The following is an 11,684-nucleotide window of genomic DNA, read 5'->3' as shown; positions in this document are numbered from 1 at the left end:
CTTTGTTCTCTAGACTTAAAAAACTGCATGTGATAATTACTGATGCATTCTCTGGCTTGGATTATGTAGGCCTCGAATGACAGCAGAGAGGGGAAACTTGGTGTTTCTTACTGGATCAGCTCAAAACATTGAATTTAGAACTGGATCCCTGGGGAGAATTAAATTAAATGATGAGGATGTCGGCGAGTGTTTCCATCAGGTAATACACTGGAAACATACTGAAGTAGTTTTGTTTATTCATACTGAAAAGGCCTATGTTAATCTGCACTTTCCTGAGCACAGGGAACATGACTGAGGTGAAACAACTCCATGTAGGAAACAATGCCCTGGGGTTAATGATGGGTACGGGACATAGTGCTAGCAGGAGGTGGCTCACTGTGTGGACTTATGTATTCCAGCCCAGAGAGGGTGCAGAGGGTGATACTGAGGCTGCTTCACAAGGGGACCAGGGATGGAGGGGGACCATAGAAAGATGTAGATGCGATCAGTTTATTTTTGCCACAGAACAGAATTGGCCAGTTATCCTATCCTGCTTACTGAATGTTTTCAGTGCTTATTGTTTGTTACGTCATACAGGTCTATTGATCATCATGTTAGGAGCTAGCATTTAGAGTTCATTATGGACTCTGCGCTGTGCTCAGCACTTTATGTGTATTATCTCATCTAACCCTCATGGCTGCCTATGAGGTGGGCTTTATCACTACCCCATCTGTAAGGGAGATAGAGGAACCCTCCCTACAGCACCTCAGCAATGTATCCAAGGACATACGTTAAATGGCTGAGCCAAGATTTAAAACCCAGTCTCCTTCTAAGTCAGGCCTCTTAAAAAGCATTCTAAACTGTTATTATGGGGAAAAAATGCAAACAGAAAATTCCTTGATACCTTATTACTGAAAGGGTAAATGGAATTATGCCATGGCTATTTTAGTCTGGTGTTTATTATACATGGCATTGTTCTGTTTTTTTTTTTTTTTTTAATAATAATGGCAAGGCCTTAGGGCTTGAAATAGAATACTACTCAAATTTAAACATTTTATTCTTATATACATAATTTTTTCACTAGCATTCTCTTCCTCCTTCTCTTCTCCCTTTGTTTTCTTCTCCTTTGTTTAAAAAAAATCAGATCCAGAAAAACAAAGATGATATTACAAACTTAAAAAGAACTACAGTCGGTCTGCCTCAAAATATTTCTAATCAAATCCATCAGCTTGATTCCAAGGTAAGTCTGACATCCACATCCTTGGGACAAATGGGTTCTCCTTAATTCAACTTTGTAAGTAATCATTTTGCAGAAGATATACCAATTTTGTATCCTCCTTAAAAATGTAGTGTTATAATTATGGACTTTTTGGTTAAATGACCCAGCCATAATGGAGGAGGTAGAGGTGTGATGGGCAGAGGTTGGAAATCCTGTGACAAGAGCTTGCAGCATAAGTTGGCTCTGCTCACGTTCTGATAGCCACCTCCTTATTGATGAGGTGGTTGGGTCACCATCGCTCAGGAAAATTCCCAGGATCACCATGCACAGACAGTCAATGAATCAACTTATCATTGTGTTGTACTTCTGTTTTTAAAAATATCCATGCAGTGGAAGAGAGAAGGAAGGAAGGGAAGCCTGGAGGGGAGAGAAAAGAGGAGGGGAAAGGCAATTAGACAAGGAGCAAACAGATAAAGTGAAGGCACTAGGGAAACAGGTAACAGAGTAACGTGGCACACGACGCGCCTTTGCTCCAGCTAACGGATGTTTTCTCTTCCCAACTGCTAGCTTGCGGATCTTGAGAGAAAACTCCAAAGCTTACAGCAGGTGAGTCCTATAACTACGAGACAGCCAGCATCTTTCACTGAAAATACACTAGAATCGCTGATGGAGCTGGGATTCTTTTTTTTTTTTTTTTAATTTCATTTATTTATTTTGGCTGCGCTGGGTCTTCGTTGCTGCGTGGGCTTTTCTCTAGTTGCGGGGAGCTGGAGGTTCTCTAGTTGTGGTGTGCAGATTTCTCACTTTGATGGCTTCTCTTGTTGCAGAGCTAGGGCTCTAGGGTGTGAGGGCTTCAGAAGTCATGACACATGGGCTTAGCTGCATGTGTCATGGCATGTGGCATGTGGGAATCTTCCTAGACCAGGGATTGAATCTGTGTGTCCTGCTTTGGCAGGCAGATCCTCTACCACTGAGCCACCAGGGAAGTCCAAATAGAGCCAGTATCCTTAAGGTGAATGGATGATCAATATCAAGGGCTTTGCTCTTTGCATAATTTAATTCTTATCACAATCAAAAACAGTTTTTTTATGGGCATGTAGTCCATGGAGTCACTAAGAGTTGGACACGACTGAGCAACTTCACTTTCACTTTTCACTTTCATGCAATGGAGAAGGAAATGGCAACCCCAGTCCGGTGTTCTTGCCTTGAGAATCCCAGGGACGGGGGAGCCTGGTGGGTTACCGTCTATGGGGTCGCACAGAGTTGGACACGACTGAAGTGACTTAGCAGCAGCAGCAGTTGATTTACAATGTTATGTTAGTTTCTGCCATACAGCAAAGTGAATCAGTTGTATGTGTGTATATATACTCTTTTTTAGATTCTTTTCCCATTTAGGCCATTACAGAGTATTGAGTAAAGTTCTCTGTGCTATACAGTAGGTCTTTATTAGCTATCTGTTTTATATATATTAATAACAGTGTGTATATGTCAATCCCAATCTCCCAATTATCCCTACCCATCTTTCCCTCCTGGTAACCATAAGATTGTTTTCTTCATCTGTGAGTCTATTTCTGATTTGTAAGGTCATTTAATTCTCATCACACATCATGCTTCCCAGGACACATGAGGAAAGTGAGTCTCAGAGAGATGAAGCTCACTGAGCATGTGAAGTCCTCTGACTCTCATTTCAGCTGTCCACGTGCTCTTCCTCTTTGCTATCATTTTTTAAACCATATAATGTCAGGCTAAAGTGTGCTGGAGCTGGTCAGCTAGTCACCACCCAACTTGCTTATTCTGGCATCCACGACTCAGTTTTCAAAGGGCTCACGTTTTCTCTAACATTGAACTTAGAGTCTAGGCTGTATCTCAGAATATTCCAGATCTTCTTAAAAGTATATCTGCTGGTGATTAAATTTGAACAATTTCTTAGAATAAACCATCCATAACTTTACTGCATGCTTGTAATTTTAGACTTCTCATCCCTTTTGTAGGGAGCTGATATTTTTAAGACTTTCAAGGGAGCCATAACCTTCCACACAGAGAAATGCATAGAAATGCATGTTTTAAATTTTGAATAAAAGTAAGAGGATTCCAGGTTCAGAGTCCCTGCTCTCATATTCTTGGTCTGTTTTTGATTATTCTTCAAATGTCCTCTACTCTGTTGTTTTAATTTTGGTGGACAAGTTTGCACATTCCTTTTCCTGGCTTTGATAAGAAATTGCCCTTTCTGCCTTTATCTTCTTAGAGAGTAGTTGAATAAATTAAAATGAGCAAGACAAACAGTAGTTCTCAGTCTCCTAGAGTGTTTCTTTATTCCTGCCAAAGGTCAAGAACTGGAGGCCATAGTCCAGTTAGCTGGGACTGGCCTCCCTCTGCCCATCCCCCCAGGAATAGTGTTTAGTAACTCTGGAGTAGAAACACCTCCATGCCTTTGGATGCCTAAAGTCCCATAGTTTCTACTGTCTTTCTCCTGACTGCTCACTGACTATTTACTGCTGGGTCCCCATGGGCTTCTGAGCTTTTAATCCCCACCCAGTGTTGTCTTACATGCCAGAAAAACCTCCAGTGAGTTTGTGGTTAATTTTCTTAACAGTGTCCTTTGATGAACAGGACTAATTGTGGTACTGGCACAGAGAGACAGAAAAATGAAAGAAAACAGAGTCCAGAAGGAGACCCCCAAATGTATGGGTACCTGACTTATCACAAAGGTGGAGAGAGAATGGGCTTTGCTCCACATGGTGCTGAGTCAGCTTGCCATTCTCTGCTCTCAGTTTCATCTGCAAACAGAGGGAACAGACTTGATTTTCTCTCCGAGAAAATCAAATATTTTACCAAATATTTTTCAAAAATGTAAAGAATAATTTGCCCCATTTTTATTTTTAAAACCGAGAATTAGACTAACATTAGGTGAAATTAATGGGATAGCTGTCCTTGCATGATCACTTGTCCTCTCTAAAGATGTTTTCTCTGCCCCAAAGGCATTTCAAAGCTTGCAAGGTGGGAACTAGTAGCTGATGGAGGGTAGGATTCCCCAGGTTCCAGAGACAAAGGCAGGTCTCTGTGTGTGACTCTGGTCTGAAAGCAGTCATGTGAGCACAAGGCTGGAGGGCGTATTTAAGCCTCAGGCCACATTTCCCACAAAGGGTCTTGGAGTGAAAAGAGTTCAGTCGTCTTAACCCAGGGGAGGAGTGTGGGGGCAGCGAAGATGATCATATTTCAAATGCTTATCTGGAGGTATCAAAGAGAAGAACAACAGCAAAGGAACCGGAATTTCCGTTTTATTTTCTTAGTACAATAGGAATTTCCATGTGGCTCCCACACCCACATCTTGACTCTTGCCACCATCATACGTTTGTCAGGTGAACAGTGTTTTTTCAGAGAGCAGAGTGAGAACTCTCACTCCTCACTTTTGCCTCACCCATCCGTGGTTAAATGCACGTTAGTAGTGAAGGAATATGGATAGGGCTTGATAATAGTCAACACTTTTCGGTTTCTCAGAAGACAGTTGACAGGAAGAAGCATTTACATAATGGATTTAAAGTCTGGAGGAAGACCCCTCCCTCCCCCCACCAGCCAGGAGTAAAATGTGTTTTGGTGTACACACCTGCTCTAAAACGTGGAAAGTATGACTGTCTCGCTGACCATCCTGTCTTTGTTTCAGACACTGGACAGGAAAGTTTGCAGCAGCAATCCCTGCCAACATGGCGGAACCTGCCTCAACCTCCCCGATTCCTTTTTTTGTATGTGTCCCTCACAGTGGAAGGTGAGTCACCTAATCCTTGGTTAAAAATGATGATGAGTCAGCATCAGTGGTTTGCTTGGAATCCTCCAGACCTATTTAATTCTCCATCCAAAGTTTCTAGGATTCTGTGGTCTCCTGAGTCAGAATGAATGACACCAGGTATGCCAAGATGCGAATAGCGGCCAGCATGATTCTGTCACCATTGAATCCTGAGCCATCTTAAGTGGGGATTTGCTGGACTAGATGCTACACGCTGTTCTGGCCAGCATGAATGGAAATTGCTCAGCATAACTAAATGAATCTTAATGTAGCCTGTGCATTTTCCTGCCCTTTTCTATTAATAATGAAAACATTCCTGACATGCACATCCAGAAGAAATTAAGTGACTATTCCTAGGCAGAGCTCCACAGTAAGATGAAAAGTAGCCCACATAAGGATTCTTCTCCTGTGACTGGTATGATCTATGAAGAGCTCTTTGGCTCTGTTAGGCCACACCTGAGTTGTAGAAGAAGCGTGGCTGGAGATGAGTTTTAATTTTATCATATTTAGCTTTACTGTCTGTTTGTAAATCCTTGAACATGCTGTGTGACTGTTCACCCAGATGTCTTTGCAACCTGTGGCACCTGACTTCGTGCTTTATCTAAACGCAGGGTCCTCTGTGCTCTGTTGATGTTAATGAATGTGAGATTTACTCAGGGACACCCCTGGGCTGCCAGAATGGAGCCACATGTATAAACACAGCAGGGAGTTACAGGTAACTTTTTTCTTTCCTTTCCCTTTTTTTTTTTTAACCAATAAACATTTATTTTTCATACTCACAGGTCTGCATATAAGCTATGGTGGCTCCACCTCAGTTTGGTTTGGCCTGTGGGTCTCTTTCTTACACCAGGGCTAGAGGTACCCCAAGCTGTTGGAGGAATGTCCTTCTTAAGTCCAAGGTCAAAAGCCCCCAGAGAGTTGAACAGAAATGTGTAAAATCTCCTAGAGCTATGGCTCCAAACTCGATGTCACTTTTGCCTGCTTGTTGTTGTTTAAATTAGGGTGTGTTTTTGAAGGACTAAGACACCCCCTGGTTAAGAGTATCCAAGGTTAAGTGCCTGTATTACCAGCAAAACTAGCTGTTCTCTAGGGAAGTCACGCGGTGTTTATCTAACATACACAAAGCTGTTTCCTCAGGTGGAGAAAACCTCGTGTGACCTCAACTCTCACCCCATGAAGAAACCTGTTCTCTGTTCTCTCTCTCAGGAAGGAGGCCCCCATGGCTAGTGTAGAGTGAGGATGGCCCGGGGCAAGATAAGGCAGAGGGGTTAGTAGGAATCAAAGCTTGAAGGGATGGCCATGGGAGAGCCTCATGTAGAAGAGGGACAGCCTGCCCCCCTCTCCCCTCCCCCGCCACCCCCACATTCAGTAGCTGAGAGAGCTGATAGATACAGTCAGGACTTCATTCAAGCACTGTGCACAATGTCCACCATAACCAGAGCAGGGTGAACCGAGGTTTTCTTCACGTGGATAATCCTCATTGTCTTTCTTCAATTAGTCATCAGGCCCCTCATCACAATCGTCTCCCTGCTCCCATCCGCCATCTTTTCTGCTGATTGACTGTCACAGGGCTCATCCGCCGCTTTCTCCCGCTCAAATCCCGCATCGCCCTCCGCAGGAAAACTTCCCTTCTCTTACAAAGCTGACTTGGACATCACAGTACCTCCACGTTCCCATCAAACTCTAGGAATATTGGTCTGTAAAGTGACACTGACTGATGTACTGTCTTGTTAAGTAATCAAGTCCAAAAACGTATGGCAGATCAATAACAAACTTCGGTTTCTGTAGTTCCTTAAAATCACTTAAAAAAAAAATCTCTAGACATTGTCTTTCCGCATATTTTGGTGGGTCTCCTATATTCTGTGATTATTAAGAGATAAAGAAATGGGTTCTGTTGTGACAGAATCTCTGTGTTTTCTCTCACTGGAATCAAGAGCAGCTATTCACTCTCTTCCAGTATCCCTGCTGTCCTATTCTTCAGTTCCTTTGTAACAACCCATTCTGTCCTTTCCAGCAAAAAAGAGTGCAGGAATTTTGTTTTTGACCTTGTCGTTTATTAGCACACTGTATTCTTAAAGAGCAACCACAATCTTTCTCTTTTATTGTTGTTCCTTTAATTCTTTTACTATGATCTTAAAAGTTTTTCCTCATTGCAAGTTACAAATTTAACTTATTCCGGCTTTTGGTGGATACGTCTTTCAGTTTCAATATCCTGCACATTGTACATCTCTGATGTCAATGAAGTATTACGTTATTAAAGAGCTTTTTGCTCTCCAAACTGTATTTCTCCTTAAGAATCCCCTGATCCCTGTTTTGATAAATACTCAAGCTTGGATCCAGAATGCAAGTCTAATCTTTCAGTACCTGATTTCTATTTATGAGCATTTATTAATGAAAACTGCTGCTTGGAGATAACACTGGCAAATGATTCCTAGCCTGGATCGTTCCCACGTTCCTGACGTCGAGGAATGTCCTGGAGTTAGTTCTCACTCTCTCTCCTTTTATCATCCCTGTCTTCTGGAGTCTTGCAAGCCAGCAAAATAACAAACGTACATCAGGGAGGAAAGATCCATAGATCAAGACAAAATTGTTTTTCCTTCCAGGACAAATTTGCCTTTTTACCCCTGAAAAATGGCAATGAAAAGAAAGGTTTAAAAATTTTTTGTTGTTGTTTGTGTTCTTGACATGGTATGTGGCATCTTAGTACCCCAACCAGAGATCAAACCCATCCTCCTGCAGTGGAAGCTTGGAGTCTTAACCGCTGGACTGCCAGGGAAGTCATGAAAAGAAAATTTTTAACACAATTATTTCCTGCATGTCAGAGGTTAATTTTTCCAGATAGAAATGAGAAGGAAGGAGGGAGGAAAGGAGGCGGGGAGAGAAAGAGAGAGAGAGAGTGCACACGAGCAAGTGAGTGAGCAAGCGAGAAAGAACAATTTTACTTGTTGAGAGTTGCCTAAATGGCAGATTAAACTTGGTAGAGGAGTACTGAATTATTCTCTCTTGCACCATCCTATCAGAGAAAACCAAGGACTGATTGTGCTGACTCTGGAAATGATTTGGGTTTCTAGTTTCTGCCCGCCACAGGTTCCCTGGAGGACATTAGGGAGCACAGTCTTTAATCTGGTTTCTTCTTGCTGTGGGGATAGTGTGTGAAGCCTCAAGAATTCCAGCTGATTATCTCTGACCTGAATACTCTCATTCAGGCATATGGTGAAGACTTTTTGAAGGAATAAAAGAAAATAGAAATGTGTATATAAGCGTAAGATTAAAAGGTTGTTTTGTGGAATCTATGTGGAATGAAACAGAGCCCTTTGATACTTTCTTGAGTTCTGTTCTTTATGGGAGGTTAAGTCTTTGTTAATCAGTAGCTTCCTTGAGATTAGAAACTCCTTCAGGAAACTTCTGGGAACAGTTGCTGAAGACATACTTGAGCCCTTGTTGAATAATCTGCAGTGGGCAGTTTGCTCTGGATTTTGCAGCCTCCTTCAGTCCCTAACTCTTGTGGGAGACAAAGGAGTCTTTATTTAAAGGGATTAATAACTTTTTTTGGTAAAGACCTTCGAAAGATAAGTGAAGTGAAGTGAAGTGAAGTTGCTCAGTCATGTCCAACTCTTTGCGACCCAGTGGACTGTAGCCCACCAGGCTCCTCCATCCATGGGATTCTCCAGGCAAGAATACTGGAGTGGGTTGCCATTTCCTTCTCCAGGGGATCTTCCCAACCCAGGGATCAAACCCAGGTCTCCTGCATTGCAGGCAGACGCTTAACCTCTGAGCCACCAGGAGAGTTCGAAAGATAAAGCACTATGCAAATACTAGTTCACTGAAAGCCCCATTTCACAGAAAAATTTCTGATAAAAATTCTCTTATTTTTTTAAACTTTTGATTTTATTTTGGAGTATAGCTAATTAACAATGTTGTGATAGTTTCAGGTGGACAGCAAAGGGACTCAGACATTTACATGTACTCAGCCATGTACATGTATCCATTCTCCCCCTAAACTAAAAATTGATTTTTGGAATCATGAGAATACAGCAAGGACAACCACTGTCTGTTTCCCCCAACTCCTGGGGCTCCCAATCTTTTTCCAAGTGCTCAGGCAGCTAACCGATAATATTTTGCCACTGCTCAATATGTTTTTACCTCTTTATTCTGAAGAATTGATTCTTACTGTTTCCTGCTGACTGTGGGTTTAAAACAGCCCATGGGATCCACATTTGCCTGCATAGATGGTGCCTGTTATATACTTCCAGCTCAGATCTAGAAGGCTTTATAGAAAAAAAGAAGTTAAATTTGTTGTTTGTTTTTTCTCCAGGAACACAATGGTGATTATCATATTTTATTTTACTTATTTTCATTTTTATCACTAGTGGGTTTTAAAATAGGCAGAGCTTAAACAATGAGAATCATCTGGTTTCAGCTCAGATGGAATGGAGTTAGATATTAAACATATGACCTCTTTTAGTTAGTCAATTATATTAATATTGAACCATAGACTGTAACACAAGTTAAACTATGACCATGGAAGTATGTGTGACCTCGTCTCAATGGCCAAATGTACTTGCAGTGTTTTTCAAGACAGAACCATCCCCCCCCCCCTTTTTTTTTTCTACTGGAACCAAATCAGCAATAGAAAGTCATTACAAAAGTTACTTCTTCAGTTCAGTTCAGTTCAATCGCTCAGTCGTGTCCGACTCTTTGTGACCCCATGAATCGCAGCACGCCAGGCCTCCCTGTCTATCACCAACTCCCAGAGTTCACTCAAACTCACATCCATCAAGTCGGTGATGCCATCCAGCCATCTGATCCTCTGGCGTCCCTTTCTCCTCCTGCCCCCAATCCTTCCCAGCATCAGAGTCTTTTCCAATGAATCAACTCTTCGCATGAGGTGGCCAAAGTACTGGAGTTTCAGCTTTAGCATCATTCCTTCCAAAGAAATCCCAGGGCTGATCTCCTTCAGAATGGACTGGTTGGATCTCCTTGCAGTCCAAGGGACTCTCAAGAGTCTTCTCCAACACCACACTTCAAAAGCATCAATTCTTCGGCACCCAGCCTTCTTCACGTCCAACTCTCACATCCATACATGACCACAGGAAAAACCATAGCCTTGACTAGACGAACCTTTGTTGGCAAAGTAATGTCTCTGCTTTTGAATATGCTATCTAGGTTGGTCATAACTTTCCTTCCAAAGAGTAAGCGTCTTTTAATTTCATGGCTGCAGTCACCATATGCAGTGATTTTGGAGCCCAAAAAAATAAAGTCTGACACTGTTTCCACTGTTTCCCCATCTATTTCCCATGAACTGATGGGACCGGATGCCATGATCTTCGTTTTCTGAATGTTGAGCTTTAAGCCAACTTTTTCACTCTCCTCTTTCACTTTCATCAAGAGGCTTTTTAGTTCCTCTTCACTTTCTGCCATAAGGATGGTGACATCTGCATGTCTGAGGTTATTGATATTTCTCCCGGCAATCTTGATTCCAGCTTGTGTTTCTTCCAGTCCGGCGTTTCTCATGATGTACTCTACATATAAGTTAAATAAGCAGGGTGACAATATACAGCCTTGACGTACTCCTTTTCCTATTTGGAACCAGTCTGTTGTTTCATGTCCAGTTCTAACTATTGCTTCCTGACCTGCATACAAATTTCTCAAGAGGCAGATCAGGTAGTCTGGTATTCCCATCTCTTTCAGAATTTCCCACAGTTTATTATGATCCACACAGTCGAAGGCTTTGGCATAGTCAATAAAGCAGAAATAGATGTTTTTCTGGAACTCTCTTGCTTTTTCCATGATCCAGCGGATGTTGGCAATTTGATCTCTGGTTCCTCTGCCTTTTCTAAAACCAGCTTGAACATCAGGAAGTTCACAGTTCACATATTGCTGAAGCCTGGCTTGGAGAATTTTGAGCATTACTCCACTAGTGTGTGAGATGAGTGCATTTGTGCGGTAGTTTGAGCATTCTTTGGCATTGCCTTTCTTTGGGATTGGAATGAAAACTGACCTTTTCCAGTCCTGTGGCCACTGCTGAGTTTTCCAAATTTGCTGGCATATTGAGTGCAGCACTTTCACAGCATCATCTTTCAGGATTTGGAATAGCTCAACTGGAATTCTATCACCTCCACTAGCTTTGTTCATAGTGATGCTTTCTAAGGCCCACTTGACTTCACAAGAGGGCATAAAATTCACTACTCTGTTTCTTTAAGGGCATATCTAGACACCTTGAGAATTTATTAATACATTTTGCATGTAAACACTGTTGTGTTAAAGGATATATAAAAAGGGAAAGTATTCAACTAACTCTCCCTTTCAGAAGGTGGGAATGTGATGTGGAAGAACAGTAGTACAGGAGTAACACTATCTTAGGTGTAAATTTATCTTCTGCCAATTGCTAATCCTGTGCCTTGGGCAATTTGAACCATGCCAATAAAATGGGATTAAAAATGCTTGTCTTTAAGTATCATAGTGAGGAGATTGCTAGTGTACCTGGCTTTCTTCTTCCTTTCAGCTTTCTACTTCTCACCTTGCTGTTGTTGAGTCACTAAATTGTGTCCGACTCAATAAGTTGTCTCTGACTCTTTGCAACCCCATGGACTACAGCACACCAGGCTTTCCTGTCCTTAACTATCTCCTGAAGTTTGCTCATATTCATGTCCACTGAGTCGGAGATGCTATCTAACCATCTCATCTTCTGTTACTTCATCACCC

General features: G+C 42.0%; 1 protein-coding gene across 3 annotated transcripts in view; it reads left to right on the top strand.

Annotated features, from left to right (window-relative positions):
* Positions 1-11,684, top strand: part of CUBN (cubilin) — a 290,799-nt gene that overhangs the window by 26,402 nt on the left and 252,713 nt on the right. For all 3 annotated transcript variants that reach the window (XM_070800876.1, XM_070800875.1, XM_070800877.1), the window contains exons 2-6: positions 70-199; positions 1,124-1,219; positions 1,766-1,804; positions 4,860-4,961; positions 5,591-5,694. In XM_070800876.1, the coding sequence (XP_070656977.1) occupies positions 70-199; positions 1,124-1,219; positions 1,766-1,804; positions 4,860-4,961; positions 5,591-5,694 (471 nt within the window). The remainder of the gene's footprint in view (positions 1-69; positions 200-1,123; positions 1,220-1,765; positions 1,805-4,859; positions 4,962-5,590; positions 5,695-11,684) is intronic.

Source organism: Bos indicus, chromosome 13 (genome assembly GCF_029378745.1).
Source record: "Bos indicus isolate NIAB-ARS_2022 breed Sahiwal x Tharparkar chromosome 13, NIAB-ARS_B.indTharparkar_mat_pri_1.0, whole genome shotgun sequence".
Classification (NCBI taxonomy): Eukaryota; Metazoa; Chordata; class Mammalia; order Artiodactyla; family Bovidae; genus Bos; species Bos indicus.
The sequence above is the reverse complement of the archived record's forward strand: the minus strand, read 5'-3'. Positions and strand labels throughout refer to the sequence as shown.